General features: G+C 43.2%; 1 protein-coding gene across 1 annotated transcript in view; it reads right to left on the bottom strand.

Annotated features, from left to right (window-relative positions):
- The window catches only part of KCNK13 (potassium two pore domain channel subfamily K member 13), a 63,682-nt gene extending 41,092 nt beyond the window's left edge, over positions 1-22,590 (bottom strand). The window contains exon 1 of the mRNA XM_035539650.2: positions 22,229-22,590. Coding sequence (XP_035395543.1) covers positions 22,229-22,568 — 340 coding nt within the window. The 5' untranslated portion in view covers positions 22,569-22,590. The remainder of the gene's footprint in view (positions 1-22,228) is intronic.
- Between the last annotated feature and the right edge of the window lie 1,525 nt (positions 22,591-24,115).

Here is a 24,115-nt window from a genome sequence, read left to right as displayed (position 1 = left end):
TAATTGCTGATGCCCTAAAAAAAATAAAAAAGTAATTTCTACCCAAGTCTAAGATAACATCACAGGCCTGCACTTGCAGATTAGCATGGTTCATAGGCACAGCGGCCCTGAAGTCAGGCTGCTGGCGGCACGTCAAGGCAATCTTTGGCAGCGCAGCATCTTGTGCCGAGACCTTGTGATTTAAGAGCGAAAAGCCACAGTTTAGGCTTCACACTTCATGCATACAGTCGACTAATGACCATGAAACTGTTATTGCCATGGTTCATTATGTTATGTCAAAGGGGACAATGACTGTTTTCCCAACAAAATGCACTTAATTTAGTGAAACTAAACTGGTATCAATTACAATCCAGAAGGGTTCAATGGAGATGAATATCTCTAAAATCCTGCAGGGTTGTTGTTTTTTATTGCTACTTTGTGCATGTTTTGACAGTAATCACTGAACTCTTTGAAGTTTCCAGAGGTTCCCATGGTGCTGTTATGAGAAGTTTTGGCAGATTCTGCAGTCCTCAGATGAACAAGAGGAGGACTTATGCAACAGCAAGTATTGGATTTGTTCTTGTACTTCACACATCAGAGCTTCAGGCCTACGTATTTTTCTCATATCTTAAAATGAAATGTAAAATGTAAAAGTGAATGGACACTAAAAACCTGAAATCCCATCTATTTTAAAAATAGCTCCTTCCTTATAAGAGCTTTTTGTGTTTTTAGAGAAGACTTCACTTACTATTTTGTTTCACTTTACTTTAAGAAATGCCAGCACAGAGAAAGCTAGCTATACTTTGCTGTCCTGTGAATAAACAAACAAACAAGACATTTCTACTACATTAATGATATGTTTTACATATACTTGCGGAAGGAAAATTTAAAACTCACTTCTGCAGAGAGCTGTTTATGTATGTTACTTGTCCTGAACAGGAAAGCAAGTAGTTCAGTTATTTCAGGGAGATTATTGAGCATGTGTAAGATGAAGCATCTGCACAAATCTGGATTGTATTTCAGACACCTGTATACAGCACCATCTGTTTTAGGCACACTTTCAACACAAATTCAAGAGCATTATTCAGACTCTTTCCTTTGTAGATACCTGACTCGAAATTCCTGGAGCCTGGTTGCTCCTCCACAAAGGTCCCTAAGCACCTAAGTATGAGTTGCCATGAATACCCTGCGGGAACTCAGCCTGAATATCCCGACTTGGTGTTTCAGGAGTCATAGAGAGAGATGTCTAAACTCTCTTTACATCTCCTGACTGACACTCATTGACTTTGCTAGGCATTGGCAATTATGAATTATGTTCAAAATCACCAGTGGTGGTACCTAAGTTTATTGCATACAGAGGGCAATGACTGAAGTGATCGATCACCTAGGAAGTCAGGAGCTTCAGCTCTAAATCCTATCAGCCATGGGGAGGTTTCAAGCATTGCCCTCATTCCCCAGGTGGAATGCTTGAACATTGCTTGAACCCACCAACTTGAACACAAAGCTGAGACAGAAAAGTCGCCTCCTAGGGAAACTGGGCCGCTGTGTGGATTACAGCAGAAGGAGAAAGGGAGCGTGACAAACAGCTGCCAGCGTAGAAACCACCTGGATGGCAGCTCGGAGGTTCCAGTTCCAGCTCTTGGACTGCTTATGGATTTTGCATTATGAGCTTCACTGAAGGAAATACAAAAACACTTTTAGAGTACATCTGGGTCCAGACTCCTGAACAGATGGGAGTGGGACTGCCCAGTCACATGTCCCAAGCTGGTTCAGATAGACTCCTTACCTCGCTTCTCCAAGGCCCAGGCGAAGAAATGGAGCACAGCACTGCCCTACAGAAGTGCCTGGCCACCTCCTTCCAGCCAAGGAGAGCAGTATGTATCTCATTTGGGTGTGCTGAACCACTCCACAGATATGCTAGCATATGCTAGCTGACTGTATAAAGGCACTTCAGTAACTACGTAGGCTCATCTAAGCCCCCCTGCAAGGCTAAACATATTACCTTTTAATGTAAATTAGCACTCTAAAAAAATTGTTCTGGCTATACAGCATTCTACCATTTTAAACAGATCAATACCAGTGACAGGAATATTGGCTATGGAAATGCAGATGAACTTCAAAGAGACTTAAAGGTAATTTTAAAATTTTGTCATTCTGTTTATTGGACAAGAAACAGTTGACAAAGCCACCAAAGATGCCTAATACAGCCAGGAAAAATGTAAACACAGCAAAGATCTGAGGTATGAATTCAGGGTAGGTGAAAACATCATAAAAAAAAAAAAATACCTCCCCGATTTCACCTAATTATCTGGATTCTGCTGTAAGCCTCCATCTCAGTCGACTGATATTGTCATGACCAGAGGCTCACTGCCCAATGCCACTGGCTTCTGTACAGAAAGCAGCAGCACGGCTGTCCCTTAATTTTGGTCTTTGAGGCTGAGCTGATTGAGATCAATGATGGAAAATAACATTTTGTAGGACAAATGACCTAATTACTTTATCACCTCTGCTTTTTTTTTTTTTACTAGTGCAGCAAAGTTCCGACACTGCCATCACAAACGAATGTAGCCAAGGGATCATCTTTCCACCCTGCCCTAGCAAAATGAGATTCTTCAGAGGAAACTGCTCCTAGAAAAAGCTCTCCTGTCAGTCCCTGAGCTTATCACACCAGACAGCAGGCTCAGGTAAAGGCACCGTGGGGCTTCTCCAGAGCTCTGTCCTAGGAGAGCACTCTTCAGAAAAGACAGGGTCTGGTCTAAAGCAGCTGGAACGCCTCAGTCATGCCTGTGTTATCATCAGGGACAAGGCAATGGTCAGGAATGAAGGAAAAAACACACAGTGAAGAGAGAAAGAGAAAAAAAAAGTGGACAAAGCATACCAATGAAACCATCTGTAGCAGTGTCTGCTGCTGTCATCAGACCCCACAGCTTTACTGGGCCCTGAAACTAACACCAAGACCCAGAGAGGCTCTGAGGGGGCTTCACTTCTCTGACTGGACTGTTGTAAGCACTACATTTTCCATGTTAGATACAAAATTCTTAAATTAAAAACCACTCTGGTACTGCTTCTATTTGGCCAAAACCAAATTCATGATTTTAGAAAATAAAACATGTTACTTTTCTGGATGTCCTCTGAAAGGGTAATCACTAAGGACAGTACATTGCTAGGAAATCAGTAGTCCCATTTGAAGATGTTACAGTCAGAAATCTTTCCCGTTCTTTTGAAACACCTGTTCTAAGTACTCGGAAATTGTTTTTTTATGTAATTGAGCCTTTTGCTTCTTCCCTCTATCTATAGGTCCTTTGATCGCCTCCTAATTAATGAAATAATGACAACCAATTATATTTGCATCTAACACAAAGCGTATCAGTGAAGGTTGTTATACCCACTTAACCCTCCTTTCTCACTTGTTAACACAACATTGCAATCTTAACTTTTTCTGCCTTTCTGTCTCACTGCTGCCTGATGCATTAATCAGCAAAATTATTCCACTTCAACATTTTAATTAAGTGGCAGTCGAATACGATGACCTGAAATGTCTGCGTAACTTATGTCTCACAGGATGCTTCTTGCAAGTAAAGTCTACAAAAGCCTTCAAACACCTCAGGATTCTGTGGGCGATAAGTAAGTTAGAAAAAATACTATGTAGTTCCTGAAAACTTGGGGACCCTGTGAAGTTCTATCATGGACTCAGACCAAGCTGCCTAAAGTGCGGAGTCTAAATCCATGTTTTATCACCGATTTGAGTTAACTGATCACTAAGCCAGAGCCCTACAAGCACACGAGCCTCAGAAAAGGAGAGGAAGGCCCTGTTCACTTTCTTCTGTTCATGTTCATTAGTACTGCAGGGTTTTTGCCAAAGAAAATTTGAATTTGGCCCTGTAGTTAGGGCAGAGGTTTCTGACATCCTCTGTGGAACAAAAAAAAGTTTGTTTTCTCTGGATTCAAGCAAAATTCTGTTGGCCACCGTAGCTGAACTTCACCAGGCAGAACAAGCTGACTTTTTACCAAGTCCCATAATAGTTACTTGAACTGAAAAAAAGCCCTTGTTGCCAGATACTCGGTTCATTTCTAATTTTAAAAATAGAATATCTGTAAAAAATAAAAACAATAAGGGAACAAAGAAGGAAAATTACTTGTATTCTAATTGTTTCTGTGTAGTGGAATTAAGTAGGAATTTTCTGACAAAACATTTTTTCATGGGGAAATAACAAAGCAGCAAACCCAAGTGGTTCACAGAAACATTTTGGTTTTGACATATTTTTCCCAAAACAGAAAGAGGGTTCTGACAATTGAGAAGCCATCTCGCTGAGCAGCCTGGCTTCCACGTGTGTGGCTGTGAGACGTCCCCACTGTGCGGGCTGCCAAGTGACAGGTAACTTGTCACCCCAAAAGCAACCACCTCCTTTTTAGGTCCAGCAAGTGGAGTCCCCGGTGCACCTGGCAGTGTGCAGAATCCCTGACACTTCAGATGTGGCTGCTCCATGTTTGGAAAAATGAGGAGGGAAAAAAAAGGGTTCCTGTAGACAATTTTGTATATCATCTATGGAAAATTTTGGAGTCTCATGCAAATGGCATCTCCTGTGTAACGGAAATCCTAAGCCTGGTCTAGCTCCAGCAGGTCACCTGCTTCCCCAAACTCCTTCGAACACGCTTTTATTGTGTACTGCCCTCTGGAAATGTAGCTGAGCACTAAAGCCATGTCCTGGGACAGTTCCAGAGCTCAAGTGTCTGGTGGGCCAATAACCAATTTCCAGCTAACTCCTTTCTTAATAAAGTTGAGCATTTGTTTTGTAAACAGTTCTGCTAAGGAACACATTTGCATTGTACAATTTAGTCTGTAACTCTGAGTTATCCTACAGTCCTGATTTATTGTTAATGGACAGATAAAATTATGAGCACATGTTTGAATTTACAAGAGCTCAGATAAAGAGGAATACTCATTATTCCTGGTCAGAAGCTGATATTCTGCTGGAGTCAGGAAGAGATTTGCCCCCTAATATCCACCTCCTCACAGCTGGTTATCTGCTCTCCATGATTTTGGCATAAGATCAGAACCTAGGGCCAGGGCCCATGAGGTGTTACATGAAAAAAAAAAAAAAAAGACATGCAGAATAGAAAGGAAGAGTGAGGAAGAATATATTCCTGCAGAAAACAAGTCTTTCCTCTGCTACACGAGGCATTATTATGCCATGACAGAGGTGGACTGGTGGGCCTGATGCTGTGGGCTAGTAAGACAGACCCTATGCCCCTGCCTACAGGAGGCTCTCAGAGCAGCCAGTATTAGATAAAGGTTTCTACATGATGCTTTCCTAAGAGCATCTTTCTTCTAAAAAAATCACAGGAATCAGTCAAGGTATGAGGTTTCAGTTTCTCCAGTTACACAATTTGGGCCCGGTTCCTGTCAATAGGTAGGATAACAGTCAAAACAAGATGGGGGGAGAAAAAAGGGAATGTATTTCGTGATGAAACTCCATTCAATATGAAAGAAACCGATGTGATTTTAATATTTCAGATGAGACTCTCCTGCTGTGGATACTTACTGCTTTCCTGCAAATTCACAGCCCCTCACATTTATTCCTTTCTTCCACAGCTATTTCAGCTTACAGCTGGGTCACCCACTCTTCCTAACACTGCGGCAAGGCACACGCCAGCCCCTGAGCAGCGCAGCGCCCAGCTGCAGCCAGCTGCACCAGCATCACGGCCAGCACCGGCAGCAGGACTCAGCTCAGAAGTCTCAGAGCGGCTCTCATTCTTACCCAGATTTCTTGCTTTCCTTTTTCTCTATGCCAATCAAGTGTTGATTCTATGTCAACACTAAGATATCTCAAACTAATACTTAAACGTTTCACACTTTTTGTTTGTTACTCATTATATCAAGAGCTGACATGATTTTGTCGGGATTGTAAATGCTTGCCAGTGCTCCCCCTTTAATCTGCCAGCAAGGCAAATCTAGGTAGGAGCCTGTTGTATCTCACAGCTCTAGCAGCAAACAAACACATCAGAAACTGAGCTGATATTTTTGTATGCTCCAGAGATGTTCATTTTCATGCTAGATTTGGGCTACTCCCCACTACTTCCTTCTTGTGCAACATGTTCTGTCATGGAAACAATGATCTGTTTGTATAATGCATTGCTCTAAGAAAAAAAAAACACACCGTAGATTAAAAAAAAAAAAAAAAAAGCTATTTTAAGTTGTTTATTCTACCCAGCATTCGATTTACCCTAGTATGGACAGAGGGGCCAGTTACACCCCAGAGAGTCAGAGAGCTCATTACACCTTGGGTACTTTCTCCTGAGCAGCTGGGGTGGGGGGTGACTGGCAGCTGGATCACCCCAGGGATCCCACTGAACCAGAGCAGCTTTGAATTCCAGCTATGATAGCACAAGAGACTCGGAGAAAGAATGCCCCCAAAGTGTGCAGACTCGGTGACAGTTAACGCACTTGTTCTGCCCTCTCCTCAGTCAACTTTGGTGATTTCTAAAACACCAGCCTCACTGTCTCAGACCCCCTTATCCTGCAGGAGAACTTTCTGCCACCAGTGGCACTGGGCACAGCCATAGCTATGTGATCTAAATCTCTGCAGCACGGATTGTACAGAAATCTGTGTCACTTTTAAAATACTTAGGAAGGCTCCCGGCGTGCTGGGACAGCACTAGAAGAGGTTTGAACAGGACTGCCAGGCTGATGCTGCAGAAGAGGGAAGCTACGTATATACAGAGAGATCATTTTTACTCTATTTAGGTTTCTGGTTCATGTTAGTTCCTTGTTCAAGAAATTCTTCAAATGGTCGTTTGACAGGTCCCACCCCTGTTGATAACTATATGTGAAGTTTGAATGTCTGTGCTCAATAATGAGATTAGGAGCACATCTCTTTTTAGGATGAGATTAAACAAACTTTAAGCCCTTGCCCCAGGTGAAAGAAAACACTAACTGTACCTACTCCAAGTGACTATATTTTCTACATATGTTCTAAATGCTCCTGACTAAAGTGGTGCGAAGAAAAACAAGCATTCCATGTGTGGAAGAAATGGATAGACACAAACCAAACAGATCCTTTCATTATGTTAAAGGTCCCTCCTCTTCAGGAGCTACAGACATGCCAGTTATCAGCTGTAGGAGGAAGCACCAGTGTGATGCAGTAATTGTCAAGTACAAGCAACAAAATCTATTTTAGGGCTCATTATAGCAGGCAGTCCAGGAACATGCAAGCCAAAAGATTTTGGAGCATCGCTCCACTGTTAAAAAGACAGATGTCAATATTAAGCATGTTCTTTAGCCAGACTTGTGTCTTCAAAACATCTATAATACCTGCAAATGAGGGACAGGGCATTTGGTATGGGTAATATTCGTTGCCACTAGAAGACAGCTGGATAATTGTGTTTGAGCAAGGGAGACAGAGTACCCGTGCTGCTGCTGAAGCTCAGCTGGTGACTCTAAGCCCGTGATCCTCACCTGCTTCCCCACTGGCCCTCCACAGTGAGTCCCTTTTTCTCTGCAACTGCCATCATCACTTCCCCTGGCAACCCCCTGCTCACATCTGCTGCTCGCTCCCCATGCACCTGCTTTAAACAGCGTTGATACCCAGCTGACTGCAGATCTTCCCTTGAGCAGATTAAAAGTAGGATTTCCATCTTCTTTTCTGATGCTGTCATTTATGTTAATGACCCTCAGAATTAATGACAAAGAACTTTAGGAAGAGAAAATACATAAACTAGCACTAATGAATGGTATTTATTTATTTTTATTCAATGGGGGCAAAATTTGATTTTTAAAGTGCAAGTCTGTTCTGAGATGACTGTAAAATCACCTAGTAAACTGAGCAGATCTGTTTTCTGTGTATTTTGAGTCATGCCAATGTTTTCTTTAGGGTGAAAAGGCTTTGCAGACAGCTTCTGTAAAACACTGAATTTAGTCCCTTGAACACTAGTAAGATAAAAATGAATCTTAAAATCATCTGCCCTTCAGTCTAACAGCCTCTCCAAGATATGACATAGGCTTGTAAACTAAATAAAATGCTTTTTCAAAAACCAGTATTTTGTCCTTGATTTGAGTAGACAAACACTTTACAGTCTGCATAGAAGTAACACTGCAAAAGACAGCTTTTAAACTGATTGCAGACTCACCTACCTTGTTATTTACATGATCAACTCTAACCACATCAGGAAAACAGTTCCAAAGTTTCTGCAGTAAAACCTCATCCTGCTAATTTGCTTTTTCCAGTACTCCCCTGAATCTGTTCACTAAGCGGGAGATAATTCTTTCTGGGGAAGCATCAGAGAAAAAGCACTGCTAACAGGAGCATTTCTCCTATCAAAGGACAATTTGCAAAGCAGTAATCCATCCCCTGCTGCATAAATTACAAAGCATTTACTATCTAGTTTTGACAAAATTGTTACATGCCACCTTCTATTCCTCTGCTCCTTTGGATTCCAAAGAAAGAAATTGGAACGAACAAATGTAGGGAGCCTTGAATCTGTCATTAATGGGACCAAAATCTGGCCCTCAGAGTAAATGTTTTATTCATCCATTTACACTTAAATACTTAAAATACTACTAACTTGTGAAAAAAAAATCCTTCCAAAATGATTTTTTTAGATTACATAGTGGTGTCTTGTCATGGCACTGAACGATAGCAATTCTGTTATGGAACAAGTTTGTGACGGAATATAATCGCAAATTAAAAAAAACACATGGGGGATGAGGGAACAGTCAGAACAGCGTGTCAGTTGTAAATGTGGGGAGAATTCCTTTTACGTACCTGTTCGGAAAGCATCCATCCCCACTGAAATATGGGCAAGACTGAATTCTTACGGAGGGTACCAGGACAGTGTTAATAATAAGGGGATTCGGCTTACAGCTCCTCTGGAATGCAGTGTCTCTAACAGCACAATGTTGTGTTGAAATGGCACCTTAGAGGCAGGAACAGCCACCATCACTCACTGAAGCACACAGGATAGTCTTAAGAACTTGCTCATCACACTACAAACCGGGCTTGTCGCTGCTTACTCTCTGAAACAGGAATACTACAGCCGCAAGGTGGGTGATGCAGACTCTAGCTCTCTGGACAGATGAAAATTCCTATTTAAAGCATTATACATAAAAGATGAAAGGAGGAAGGGCAGCCTGTATAACAAAATTAACTCCTACTTACAAAAAGAGAGAAATTGGCCATTACAGAATATAATTTTTCTGACAACAAACAGCACCACAGTGCCACTGCAGAGCATATAGAGAATGGAAAAGAGATGGGATGTAGGGAGAATAACAAAAGGAGGGAATCAAAAACAAACAAACAAAAAAAAAAGTCGCATTTAAAGAGAAGGTTTTGTCCCAACAGCACTACCCCATTTATATTTTGGTAGAAATAACTTCATAAACCAATCAGTTTCTGCTTCTAACTGAACTATAACATCTTGTTATTTTCAAAGCACCTTATGGAACACAACCGTTTTGCTCCAACCAGCTTTAAGATGTTTGAGCTTGACTGTATTATTAACTTGATGTGTGTGCTTAAGAGCACAGAATTCATTATCATGGGAAGCAGGAAAGCTCAGCTGTGCATATAGGCTACATATACGTTGCTGACACGAATAAGGGAATCACAAGTATAGATGCACACAAGGAACAGTCTTTTTTAGTACGAAAGCTGCACAGCTGTTGCTGTGAAGTTCTGACTACTGCAAAAGAAGTGTTGAAAAAAGTATAAAATGGATGCAAATACATGCTTAAAATAGAAAACTTTTTTTTTAGTTTATTTTGAGACATTTATATTCAATGTTTTATCATCTCTTACTATTTTTTTGCTTTTTTTTTTTCAATGTTCTAAAGTGAAGCAATAAGTACTTCCCATTTCTTTATCTTCCTAATGACTGAGGACTATAAGATTTTCAACAGAATAGCTTTCTACTAAAAAGTGTCACACTTAAAATGCTCACCGCTTCTCCTGTGTGGATAGAAACGCATGAACAGTCTCGTTAACATTCTTATTGTCAGAACAAAACCACCTCAAACTCAAAATTGATTTGAGGTTGCAAGAAGCCTGGGTTATATTTACAGTCAACACCATCTTCCGATATATTGAATTTTCACAAGTCAAGAAAACTGAAATGCTTCCACAAGCTATAGCCCTCCGTCAGGGATGGCACTGTGAATTCAGTAGAACCCTTAAGCCACATGAATGCTTTAAAAATACCTACCTTATAATCCTAACTTTTTCCCCAGAAATCTAAGATATATAATAATATTTCAAAGAATACTGCTCAGGGATGATTTTTTTTTTCAGTTTTAATATTGAAACAATTTTGTTTTGAAGTATTTTATACTACTTTGAAAAGGCTTTAACGTATTAACTGTTCGTGCATCAACTATGTGAACAAATGCTTCAGTTTATCAGCAGAAATAATTCCACTGTAGTAGGCAGAACTATTCATGAGTAAAGATAAACAGTCACCAAAGCCTTTATTTTCAGTATTTTATAACTTGACTAAACTATTCTAAAATTCAGTTGAGTCAGCTAATATTGGAATTAGAGTTTGCAACCCGCCTCCCCAGCATTCATTTAATTACAAATTTGCAATAGCAAAATTTGTATATACGTCTTTATATAAGTGGTCTGATCCAAGTTAAAGCAACTATTTTCTATTAATAGCTATTATATAAAAAATTATCTGAACTGACCAGTTTTAATCACTTATTTTAAGTCAATACTGTCTCAATGTTTGGTGTACATACTCCTGCCCTACTCTTAGCATTCATCCATTGCACAAATTAAGACAGCTCCCATAACCAGCAAGTAGTTGGTTTAAATTGGTGTTTTTCTTTTCTCCATCCAACTTATCCCACTTCATAGCATGTCTAATGTTCTCAGCTCTGATTAGGCTTTTACTTTCAATTAAAAAAGTAATTTTCTCTCCAGGTAATAGGAAAACACAGTATCACATGTGTCACCACTCCAGTCAGAAAGCTCTCATTTGCTGTGTGCTCCAACATGTAGAATTAATCTCCAGCTCACCCTGCAGCATGCTACTCGGGAAACTTCAGGCTTAGAAAATTATGCAGATTTAGTCCTTGTTTTAATATCTTGTTTTTTCAGGTCACTATGTAATGAACAATTAAATAAGGGCTCACCATTACACTGGAAAGTGTTTTGCACAAAGCCAAAACCTCAGGTCTTTCAGAGAAGCATCCCTTCTCAGTCAAACAAGTGGACTAGATAACCCAGGGAGGTATGGATTTTCTTACTCTTTTTAGATATACCATCATAAGTGTACCATGAAGGACAAAAATGTTTCCTGTATGAGTTCAGGCAGAGCCACCACAAATGCTCAGGGAAGAGAGGGAGGAATTACAGCAGGGAAAGATCTTTGCACATGGGACAGGAGAACGGGCCCACTCTCCACTTGGCCCTTTTGGAAAAAGCGAGCATCTACCAGAACCTTCCTTGGCCTGAAACTGGTGTGCTCGGTCATTGACAGGGAGCCACAGAAGCAGCCATGAGCATGCTGCATTTCCTGGACTATTCACTTTTCTATAAAGGACTGCACTGTAAACAGCTTTGGGATGGATGCTGGGCAAGCCAGCCACACTTGTGATGTTCCTTGCAATGTGCTGAACTCTCTGGGGTACCTCAAGCTATTAAACATGCTCAGACCCATGGTTCGATGTTCCCATATGCTGTGAGTGAAGTTGTCCATCTCTCCTTGCATGCATACCTGCAGGTTTTGTTGTATTTGGGCTGGATGAACAACTGAAGGTGAGTTTTTGAACGACACGGTAGGCAGCCTTGAGAGAACCTCCCATTACACAGCAGTCAGTACCTGAAACAGATACTGCTGGGAGCAGTTCAGATGAGTTCCTCCATGTCAAAAATCCCATTTCCCTGAGGCACAGCTTTAGTATTTAGGAAATATTGTTCTGCAGATTTAAATCCTTTGCTTTAACCATGCAGAGTTCACACTCCGCAACATTATTCAGTGTCCACTTCAGGGGGTTTGCTAGTTAGGCTCCTCATAAGAAGAGTATTGCCACCAGAAACATCCAGGTGAGTTCAGAAGCAAACTACAAATGTTTTAAACTTCTAGGATCTGATCCAGTTACAAACTCATGTAGGGCCCAAAGTTTTGCATAATTTAAAGAGGATATAGTTTTAGCTTTCCCAAATGTCTCAATCCTTTCTCCTCTCCTCTCCTCTCTCTCCAGCATTTACCCAAAAACTATTCTAAAAACCACTCAGCTGTGGCCCCAGCCATGCCCCACCCGTATATGAAGGCAAGGTCTGGGCGTGCACAGCCACCTTTCCTCCCTTTCCTTCCCTCCTCTGGTTTCTGCAGGGAAGCACTGCAAGTGAACAGCGGCGTGTTTTGCAAGGTCTCTCTTTAGAACAAGTGGGAGATGCAAGGAGCAGTGGAAGGCACAGAGGAAGATACCCACTGCTCAGTTTAAATATAATTCTCCAGCTGTTGAGTAAGAACAATCGCACTTTCCTCCTGCTCTTTGTCTCTAAGTCATAGGGATATATATAACACTACAGAAGGAGGTACACTTAATTACAGCTGACAGAAGAGCATCTTCCAGCAAAGTACTTAGCTCCTTACAGGACCAAGTTCTTCAAAGTAAAGATCTGTTTATATTAAACTGTGGTTTTGATTAATCTCTTTCCATCCATTTTTCTCTTTTCATTCTAACAGCAGTAAAGATATTGTTGTATCTGATTTCACTGCTTTAATTAAGTGCTTCTCAGTGCATGATCAGTTCTATTTTAGGCTGTTTTAAAGTTTATTTAATTTGAGATGTATACTAAGTAGGGTAACACAATTGCACTTGTCAAAGCCTGTTTCGTTCTAATATTAAAATCTTGCTTTGATTTCCTGAGGGTTTAACATTTTTTTTTAATCTATATTTTCCCTGTAAATTTGTCACAAAATGCTTTTTATCTGCATCCTAAAAATACAAGCGAAAACTGCCAAAGAACAAAGTTTTATATACAGTGAGCTGAACATATAATCTTTATTTTTGGAGGCTAATGGGGATAATGAATACATACAACTACAGAACCTGGGGAGAAAAAAAAAAAAAAGCTCTGGCAGGGGCATAAAAAGGTCATCCTGTCCATTCACTGCCCAGTGATGGAATTAAAGTTTCTAGTGTCATTCTTGGGATGACACCAGGGATGTCTGGTTAACCTGCTTTCAAGGACTACAGTGCTGGATTCTCTATGGCAGTCCCAGGGACACTGCACAACTGGTTCACTTTATACTCAGTGTTAGGAAACTTTTTCTTGTGTGTAACCTGAACTGTCGTTGTTGTAATTTAAGCCCCATTAACTTTTGTCCTAGCTGCTGCGCACTTAGAGAACAGAGTATTAAATCCATCTTGCATCAGATTTTCACATATTGTGTTCTTCCACACAAATTCTCTTCTCTTGGCTATTCAAATTCCTTGATTTCTTCCAATTTTGGCATACGATCTTTCTTCTAGATGCCTGGTCATACCAAGTACTTCCTTCTAGACCCTATTTCTAGAAGTGCAGCAGCCAAACATGAAAACTGTTTTCTGGATAATGTTTCCCAGAAAAGAATATAGTGGAAACATAACACTGCAAGATTCTTCATACATTTCAATGTGATTTTTTTTCCACTGGCATAGCAGCAATTCCGGACTGCAGGCAGGCCCCTGCAGAGCCCCATTTGATACATTCTGACAGGGATCCAGTGAAAACTGTTCAAAGAACACAGTTTCCAACTGGGCCCTACCCTATTTCATCACGACCACACGACCATTTCCTATATGCTTCCTTCTTGTGATTGAAATCTATAACTAACTGAAAATTTAGACATGCTGGTCTTTCACTGCAGTTCTTGTCCTCTTTCTACACGTGGATCATTTGAGCCAGCATCATTAGTATATTTTGTCTGAGAGACTGCTAGCCTGCCTTAACTTAATTTTTCTTTAGTTTTGGTTCCTCTGAGATTGTATGCTACAAATCTCTGCGTTATTAAAACTTTTGCTCTTGAAATCCCCCAGTTTTCTCTTCCTCCTTCTTCTCTAAAGATTAATGAACTCTGCCACTTTGTGGTCACAGAAGCTGCCTTCTACATTTACACTGCAGCTAAGTTAGAGACGAATCTAGAGGGTTTCCTCTTAAGTTGCATTTATGTTTGAAAAACTTGTAGAAGAATTTGTGTTAATCTCCCAGCATATAAACTTGTGAATAGATAAATCCCCCATTATGATTAAGCTCTATGCCCTGGACAAAAAGCCTCATCCCAACCTTCCTGAAAGAGAGTTACTGATAAAATTATTGCCTCTGCGGATTTCAGAGTGCTTTTAAATATTTACTGATCTAATTTCAGGGAGAGAGAACCTGTGGCAGAGAAATTAACAGTCAGTGTCTTGATTCTGCTGCTTTCTGGGTGCCCATCATCAGATTGCTAGGGTGGGATTTATCTCACCTCATTTTCAACACTGTTAGAATCATTATCAACTTTTGCATTTGGAACCTCAGCTGTTTTTTTCTGGTCAGGGAAGAGAAACAGACATATTAGGACACATTAATTCATCTGACCTAGTTAAGATATGTACTGTAAAGTTGGATGACTTGAAGATCACTTGAAGACTCTAAGAGAAATAATAAAATGTACACAGGAGAACTCACCTGGCCTTTTCCTAATCTTGTGGGTTACTCTTGTGTGGTTTAACCTTGTGTTTTAACCTCTGTCTAAGAGAGAACATGCTAGGCTACCACTCCTGTGGTTTTTTAGATCTTGTTTGTAAATGTCACAAAAAAGAAATTCCAGATTCATTTAATTTCATACTTCTTTCCTATTGCATGGTTTGCTTAACTTAAAAATTTCTGCTTTGTTCTGCGTATAGACTGATGGCCATTCTGTCATCATAACCACCATTCTCCTGTTCATTTTTTTTTTACATCTTTGCTTTGTACAGATCTGTTGTATATTCATCAGTAACTATTACAATGAATCATTTACTTGGGCAAATAAGTCCTTCAAAGGTGGGGAATATACTAGTTATATGAACAGATGTAGTTCTAGGACCAAATAAAAGTTAAGTAAATTGAGGACTACTTGGTAATCTCTGTAAAGCAAATAAACAGCCTCAGTTTACCTGCATCTTTCCTAAAGCTTTAGCCTAAGCTCTCTGTATTGGCAAACATGGATCAGAGAGAGAGAGAGATGAAGGATGGGAATATAAAGTGAAGAGCCTTTAGTTCCAGACATGACTTTCCTGAACTGTCCGCCCAAGCTCAAAGGAAGGGAATCAGTCTTGTAGTCATCCTCTAAAAGCACACATCTTTCAGGCTCTTAGAGCTATTGGATCAGTAGCATTAGAATGCATTTTTAAAGATGACCTACAACTAATGAAAACCTTTTTTATATACAGTAGGAAAAAAGCTTTCTTATTAAAGTATCAGGATGAGATAGAGGAAAGATTCTTCCCTTTTTTTCACTCTACCAGTTGCCTGCATGTCAAATAAACCTTATTTTTTGCTGCTTCTAATTTCATCTTTTTGGCTGCTGTTTCCTCTACTTGGCACTGGACAAACCTTGTTGTTCCTCTTTCTTTAGTAGCTCCATTTTTAAGAAATGCATTAAGTGAGTTTTTTAATATTTAATTAAAATTGTCTTTACACTCCTCTTAATGCAAATGCAATATTATTTGAAAAACAAAAGAAAAAAAATGGCCTGTTCTATTTACACAACAAAGGCCAGTAGGATTGTTTCAATACCTTCAGGAAATAACAGCCTCCAAAATGATCAGTGTGACAATTTTTTTGCATTTTGTTTCTTTTGCATTTGTGAAATATTTCAGAGAAAATCTAAACATCATCTCCTTGCTTAATCTTACTTAACCAGACACACTTTTCATTTTTAATTATCACCATATACTAATTAATACATTATTATTATTCTTACTGCAATAATATTTTTATGAAGCCCTTTCTCTACTATTTCTGCTTATAAGAATTCCAGGTTTTCTACACTGAAAGTCTGAGATCTTTGAATACCTACCTTTTGCCATCATGGAAACTAATTACTATTTTTAACGTCTGCTGACAGGAAAAGGACATCAGACATGACACTCAGTTCCCCGTATTCTACTTTTACAGGGTATAAGTGGAATATGCTTTTCAAGTCAGAGACCGCAGGATATGGTAGATTCAAAGGGAAAGAGAGAGTGGGTGTCATACTAACTCAAGTAGCCATAACCTTCACTGATATTTGGGGCATTCTCATCCTTCAGGCTGCTCTACAATAGAGGAAAGCAGGGAAATCATTTGTTACCTTTAACAAAGCTTGTTGGAACTAAATGTTTTATATCTTGTTTTTTTTTTCTTTTTTTTTTGTTTTTGTTTTTGTTTTGTCTTGTTGTTTTGTTGTTGTTGTTGTTTTGTTTTTATGTTTTGTTTTGTTTTTAATCTGAAGGAGAACCTAAGCAGCCTGGTGCAATCTTTAGGCTTCTGCTGATGAGTATGGCAAGATGGCAAAAAGCACTTTACATCCAGGAAAGGACTAAGAGGCTCAGTGGCTCCAGGTAGTGTAATCAGGTCCTTGCACACTAGTTCTGTATGTCAGACCCGGGAGAAGTTCAAAACCTCAGAAGGACACCTGAAACAGTCCCCACAGCACAAAGTTATTCATAGGAGTCTCCATTACTGACAGCAACCTTGGTGAAAAGCATTTCAGAGTCAGTAAACATCCAGAAAACAGCTATGTACACATCACCCTCCACTAAACACAGGTGAACAGGCATGTGGGCTACGCCCTCAGCAAGAATAGTCAGAATATGAGAGGGGACAAAGCAGGGAACTGAAACACAAACTCCCTTCTTGTGGAAGAATTTTAAACATGATGCTTTTACGTAGCAGCCATATGCCACTGTTTATAAGGAGAAGAGGGATCTCTTTAAAGGAAAATGTGTAAGGGTTTACATTCAGACAGGATTCAGGGTCAGATGATGTCTTCTGAAGTTCATGACATCCAGGGACAAGTTCAACTGACATTCAGGAACAAGAACCACAACAGACTTTATGAACATAAAAACAAGCTTAGCCTAGTGTCAGCTCACCAAGAAGAAAAAGTACTCCAGAATCTATGACAAGAAACATCCAGAACCTGAATGAACCTACTGAAAAGAAAATGCTGGCTCCTGTGAGCTTACCTCATTGTCCCACCCAGGATTACTGAGTCTCGGTCACGGCCCAGTGGCTAGAGCAGGCCACTGTTTTGAATTATTAGGGCTGCTTGCAGCATAAACGGAATTTAAAGAAGAATAACATTAGCCAGGAGAACAATGTACCTGGTGTTGTACAAGTTCCAACATGCAGATCGCGTTCAGCTGGGTAACGGCCTGTCCCTTTGTCTCTGTGACACCAGGCCCTTGGCCACCAGGGGGGCACTTGGTGCAGCCGCCACCCTTTGCTCACCTGACGGATGGTAAAGACAGGGCAATCTGAAGGCTACAAACGCCCAGTTCTCTCTTTTCAACGACCTTGGTGTTTTGCTGGGCATTATTCCTCCCCCTCCTTTTGGTTCCCCCCCTCAAGCTGTAACTCTCCTCAGACGCAGGTGCTGCGTTTACACAGGTGAAAACAAGGACACCAGCAGTTTGTCTGGCACCTGGCCGCGCTCCCTCCTTCACTCCACGATTGGCAGCATGGCTGCCTTGCCAGGGAACAGCCCTGCCGTGGGGGTTCCCCCCAGTTAGCCAGCAATGTTCCCCTCACAGCCCCCTCTAGCTGCTCAGAGGAGATGCTCTGACTCCCCGTGCCCCCTTCTGCGCACACCACCACCTGGTTGCCCCTTGCTCTCTACTGCACGAAGCCCACCCTTCTGCCAGCACATGTTGGCTCCTGGGCCTCAGGTAAGGCAGCAGGGGGACAAACCTCTTTTCTCACCTTGCACCAAGGCTGTGCACCTCCAGAAAAACACGCGGCAGTTTCTGGCAGAGAGAAAGGATGCAAGTTTTGGCAATTTCTCCACAAAATGTACCTCATTTTGTGAAAACGATATAACTTCCTCCTCTGCCTCACTACTTACAAGCAGTTCACACAGAAGAGACAAGAGGCAATGGGCACAAATTGAAATACAAGAAATTCTACTTCAACAGGAGAAAAAAAAACTCTTTTGCTGTGAGCCTGGTCAAACACCACACATACGCTACATCATACGTCAGTTTGATGAGTTACTTTCTTTAGGCTATGCCTTTGTGACAAGGCACATTTCACATCATTTAGAATTAAAAATAAACCGCTTTTAATCAAGACCATGATACTGCCTGGGATGGGCACAGGTTTTGCTTGTTTTTTAAAAAGGAAACAAAGTCCTTTCAATTTTGTTAAGTTATTCACAGAAATACAGATGTACCTGAGATAAGGAGGCAGTAATGGTAAGTCCTTCATTTGATGCAACTGAAGTCAGTAACTTTTTTTTCAGTGGTTTCAAAAAGCAGAGAAGGAGGAGGACCTATATGCTGCAAATACCGCATTATGTTAACCCTCTGGGCAGCAGCGTCCACCTATTGCAAGCGGAATAGAGGGTGTCGAGGTGTCTATCACAAAAGACAAGCAGCGATCCAATCCATAGCTCTTCAAGCACCTGGGCAGCAGCTCCCCAGCTCCTGGAGGCACTGCTGTCCCAAGGTACCACACAGCTCCTTAGGTATCAGAGTGCCTGCTGACGGCCGCGACCTTACAGTCTGACGCTGCTGAGCATCCAGAGCCTACCAAATACTAGTGCATTATGTGGCAAACAGACGATCTAACTCAGAAAACAAAGGGGGTGTATGAAGGATTCTGCTACAGACATGGCCCTGTGTGGAGCCAGGTGTTGGACTCAGTGATCCTTGGGGGTCCTTTCCAACTCGGGATATTCTGTGCTTCTAGGATCCTACACAGGTAGGCTCCACCCCACAGGTTAGAGTTAGGCAACTGCCTTCATGGGATGGAGGGGCTTTGACCCCATCTGCTTCCCTGGGTTGACCTCCTGGCAAAACTAGGTAATCTACCAGTTGGGCAGGTGCTTGTGGCTGCCTTCTTACGCCTCTGCTGTTTCCACTACATAGGTAGCCTCAGGGCCTAATGCTGGATCACACTAAGCAAAAGACACATCAAAATTAGGAATTACAGGCTGAGCATTGATATGAATACATCCTTTGACAGAACAAACTCTAAATTATTAAACTGAAAAAAAAGGCTTTTTTTATTAGTTTAGCTTTGTATTTTCTTGACAAATGAAAAGAGGTTGGTTATATTTTGTTTCAACCTCTTGACTCCACACACCGATATCACAGTCTGATATCTGGGTGACAAACATCCTATATGAATCTTAATTAAAAAGACAGTACTATCCCCTTAGATATTGTAAACCTCTCTCCTTTCCTCTCAGAGCCCAAAATACATGATGGTAAATCTTTTGAGCTAAAGTATGGGTAGGCAGTTGATACTACCGGCAACACTTCAGTGATGCTTTAGCAGTATATCAAAGTGGTTAGGTTTCCATTATTTACTGCAGAAGAACTGCATTTACTCGAGTACAGTAGCAAAACAATTTCCACCACGTGGAAGAGAAAAAAATATAAAATATAAAGTTTATAAGAGAAATAAAAGACAGCTACTTTGTCAACAATTTACCTATTAAATCAAAACCTTTGACACCAGTACGTATTACTGAGTGTGGAGGATTAGTTTATACAGGGAATATGCCATAAAAGCACCAATCCCCGAAAAAGTGTCTTTAACTGAAGGCACCAAACTTTATTTAGCTGTAGAAATGCATGTGGCCACCAGAAGTATAGAATGAAAAACACAAGACATAATTTTTCTGCTTTCCTCAGAGTAGCGAGGTCACAGCTGGAGTAATACATTGATTTGGCGGCACTCTACTGGGGCATGAAAGAAATGCAGACCATCCAGAAAGGGTCAAGAAGAGAGTAAAACCGCTGATCAGAGATGTATAAAACAATCTAGTGTTAGGATGAGCCACAATATGGTTGATAAAACAAATGTGCTTGCAGGGCATGCAGGAGAACGCTCCTACATGGTGTGGCCCCGGGGATGTGGCCAAGTCACCATCGTCTTGTGACCATCCAGAGAGCCCAGCCTGCGGCACGCACTAAGATAAAGAGCTGAAACACACCAGCAGCCTCACAGACAAGCCATGCTACTGGGGAGATTAAGGAAGAGTGATGACATTGATAAGACTGAAAACGTGCAATGCCACTGACCAGATTAAGAAAGAATGATGCTGTTGATAAAACTGAGAAAGTGACACTATTGATACGACTAAGAATGAGAAATGTCAAGTCAAAAGAAGGGGTAGGATGTAAATCTTCAAAGACTACAGACCATCTGAATGAAAAAGGGTTCTCCAGGGCATTTTCTGAAGAAATGCTGATTGAGTTCTCAATTGTGGGCAACGGAAATCAGCAAACCAAAGAAATTACCAGGAAGTATGAGTGGCTAAGTGGATATTTGTGCTTGTAAGTAATTACGGCTAATGGGACCACAGATACTCTTCTTCCTCTAACAATCTCATTTATATAAGATAAATATTAACATTAAGAACTACTGGCATCAGTTATTACAGGTAAGAATTAACTGTATCACTGCAAAGGGGTTTTATAATGATGTGGCTTTCTAAGTTGGGAAAAGACTGAAGGGACACACAACAGTCTTTTGAGTACCTAAGAGGCCATTTTCTGTGTCTGAGGATAAGACAAAAATTAGGAAAGTCACTAAACTGCAGTAAGATAGACATTGGGATAAACTTTTTTTCTAGTCAGGATGATAACACACTAGGCTGGATTCCTTGTGGAAGCTGTGGAATCTCCAGCACTGCAGGTTCAAAACATCAGCTTGAACAAACGTGTATCAGGAAAGTAATTGCACACAAGATACCTCCTCTAGGAACAGAGGTGGACCTGGTGAACTTTGGAGATCTGGTCCCAGCTCTGTTTCCTGTGATTTTAGGACAGTAGCAAAGGTTAGGATCAACACCATATTTTGATCATACAGGAAACACACCTGAAGGGAGATGTTACAATGGCAAACAAGCAATATCAGTTCTCAGAAACGGTTTTAGAAATGTTGTAAGTTACTTTAAAGCACCAGTTCAGCAGAACATTTAAGCATACTTCTCCAGGTCTAAGGACACAGAACACCCAAACCCTGATGCCCTGAGGTAATATAAAACCAGTCCAATGACACCTGTCATCACAAAATTAACTAAAGACCTAAGAAACTCGGTGCTGGGGAATCAGCCACTTGGAAGCGTCAAGTGTTCAACAAACTGCCGGACAGCTCACACATCCAACAGAAAGCAAGACATCTCAAAGCCCGTGTTCAGGGAGCAAGTGTTAATGGCGATTTCTTGAAAAATTGCCCTTAGTAATTAAATAATCATTCCTCGGTGTGTTTCCCATGTGGAGTGAAACTGATTTGAATTGGAAATCCCATTACTAAGATGTAGTGACCCCATTTATCAGAGTGGCAAATGCGCAGAAGATTGCCTTTCACTAAAGCAAGCTCCGTTTCTCCGGGGCTCTTGGCTGCCCACAGCAGCTAACGCAGCCTTTCTGTTGACACCCACAGGCACCCTGGGGCGCTGATGTCAGCTCCCGGCTCTGTCCCTTTCTATCTTCATGTACTCTTCTCAGCCACCCTGAATGTATCTATTCAATATCACCTTCCCCTGCACCTCCTTCAGCCCGGATAAACTCGGGTTTGTTCACCAACGAAGCAGGCAGTGCCCACCAACCTGTTGATTCTGCCACGGAAAGCCAGCGTGACGGAGAGCTGGGTGGTTTGAAACCCAACCTTCCCAGGCACTGCACCTGGCAGCTGGGCACCGCAGAGCCGGTTTCATGACTTTTGTTCTGTAAAAGATCAGCCCAGCAGCAAAGTCCCTTCAGAGCTCGCAGCCTACCGACCTTCCCCAACTCCGGACCGAAGACTCGCTCCAGAAAGACGCCGCAAAAATCGGGATGGCGTGGCGGCTCTTCAAATCCTTTCGGCTTCGGGTGTGAGCAGTGATCCCCGGAGCCTGTCCCTGCATCCTGAGGCACCCCCTTCCCTCCGTGGAGGCGAGCACAGCCCGCGGGCAGCCCACCTGCCGCCGCCCCGGCTCGGGCGCCCCTCCACAGCCGGGCTGAGGCACGCAGGGACCCCCGGGCACCGGCACGACGGCGGCACCCCCACCCCCCGGGACCCCGTCGAGTCCGGGCACTCACCGATGGTGGAAACGACGGTGCCCACGAAGTAGAAAGCGCCGGTGAAATCCCACCGGGGCCGGATGTCATCGACGCGGATGCCGGCCACGGTGGCCTCCTCGTACTCGCGGAGGAAGTGGCGGAGCTCGGCGCGGCTGAGGTTGTGGCGCTGGGTGAAGTTCTCCAGCCGCTCCTCCCAGCGCTCCTTGGCCTGCCGCTCGGTGGGCAGCTCGATGGCCGAGAAGACGGCGGCGCCGCACAGCATGTACAGCACGATCAGCACCGCCAGCAGGAGGAACCGCGCGTTGTCCGCGTTCAGGCGGCCCGCGCTGGAGCAGCAGCAGCCGCCGCCGCACGCCATCCTCCGCCGGGCGGCACCGGCCCGCCGCGCCGCGCCGCTACCTCGGGGCCCTCCCGCGGCCGCCGCCCGGCATCACGGCGGCGCCGCCCGCCACGCGTGAGCGGGGACGACGGCTCGAGGCGTCCCGGCGGTGGCGGCCACTGGCCGTCCCGTGCCGTCCCCTCCTCCCCGCCCCGTCCCGTCCCCTGGAGCCCCTCAGCCCCCTCGGGCCACCCCCGCGGCCGCCGTCTGGGCGAGTTTCATATCCCCTTCCTTCCCCCGCCCCGAGCACGTCGGAGAGGGGCGCAGGGACAGGCACCGCCAAGCGCCTCCTGCCCGCCCGCCCGCCGCCGGGGGGGTTGAGGCGGGCCCGGCGGGGGCAGCGGCAGCACGGCTCGCCCCGCCGCCCCGGGGCGCCGCCATGTGAGGAGCGGGCGCCCCGAGGGCAGCTCCCCTCAGCCGAGGCGGCACCGAGGCCCTCCGAGGGGCTGCGGGCGGCGGCTCCGCGGCCTCCCCGCCCTCCCAGGGGCTCCTCAGAGCCCCTCAGAGCCCCCTGGCAGAGGCGGGCGGCTCGGCGGCTGGGCGCCCTCATGTGCGAGGGCTCCGGCGCGGTTGTGCCCACGCTGCCACAGCGCAGGAGGAGTTACTGCTCGTTGCCAAAAGAGGGCACCGCTTTCTTTGCGGGTCTGGTGCTCTCTCTCCTCAGCGAGGCGTTATCGGCTCCGCGCCCGGCACCCAGGGGCCGTGCGTGAGGCAGGTGCCGCGCCCGGGCTGCGGGGTGCCTCCACGCCGGGCTGTGTGCGGCCGCAAAGCGCTCTCGATGGAAACTTTCTGGAAAGATAAGTTACTATAAAAAGAAAAAGCTGAAGTCAGCGATATCCGGCAATTACCACAGTGCTGGATTCTACTTTAAAAGACCGTGGGTTAGAATTCACCTCTGTACAACATATTCATACATAAACGCTTTTTCTTTCTGGGGAAAGACAAGTTACACACATCTTATTTTAGAAATATGGTTCAGGAGGTATTACTGCAACATTCTCCCCTCCCTTCTATTAATTATGTTGCAGCAAAAATGCAATGGGAATGAAGATATTCTTAATAATTATCCCCTTAATGTCAATCTCCCTTAATGTCAAATAAAGAACGCTTAGTGTGAGAGCCACGGGCCGTCTTGTAGCCTGAGACGTGTTTACATCTCTGGCATGAGTCTGAGTCCTGCAGGCTGAGTGCGTGCAACTCTGTGCTGGTTTCCAAGAGAGGATCACCAAGGATGGCATGGCAAGGGATCTGCTTGGCCAGCACGGCACTGAGGGGAGCCAAGTTACTTCCCACATCACACAGCAAACCAGCAGATGAGGATGAATGAGACTCACGCTTCCTCTTTGTTTTCCCTGTTTATTGTTATTCGTAGGTGAAAAGTAACATGTTATGTTGTGGTTTTGTTCCCTCTTCATTCCTCTTCAGCATACACTGGCATATTGCAAATAAAATTAGCAGCGATGCTGGAAGACATTGAACAGCCAAAAAAGAAGACTTAGATGCCACTCAAACTAATCAGACTGTGC

Source organism: Cygnus atratus, chromosome 5 (assembly GCF_013377495.2).
Source record: "Cygnus atratus isolate AKBS03 ecotype Queensland, Australia chromosome 5, CAtr_DNAZoo_HiC_assembly, whole genome shotgun sequence".
NCBI classification, from domain to species: domain Eukaryota; kingdom Metazoa; phylum Chordata; class Aves; order Anseriformes; family Anatidae; genus Cygnus; species Cygnus atratus.
Note: the sequence above shows the minus strand (reverse complement) of the source record. Positions and strands in the feature narration are given on the sequence as shown.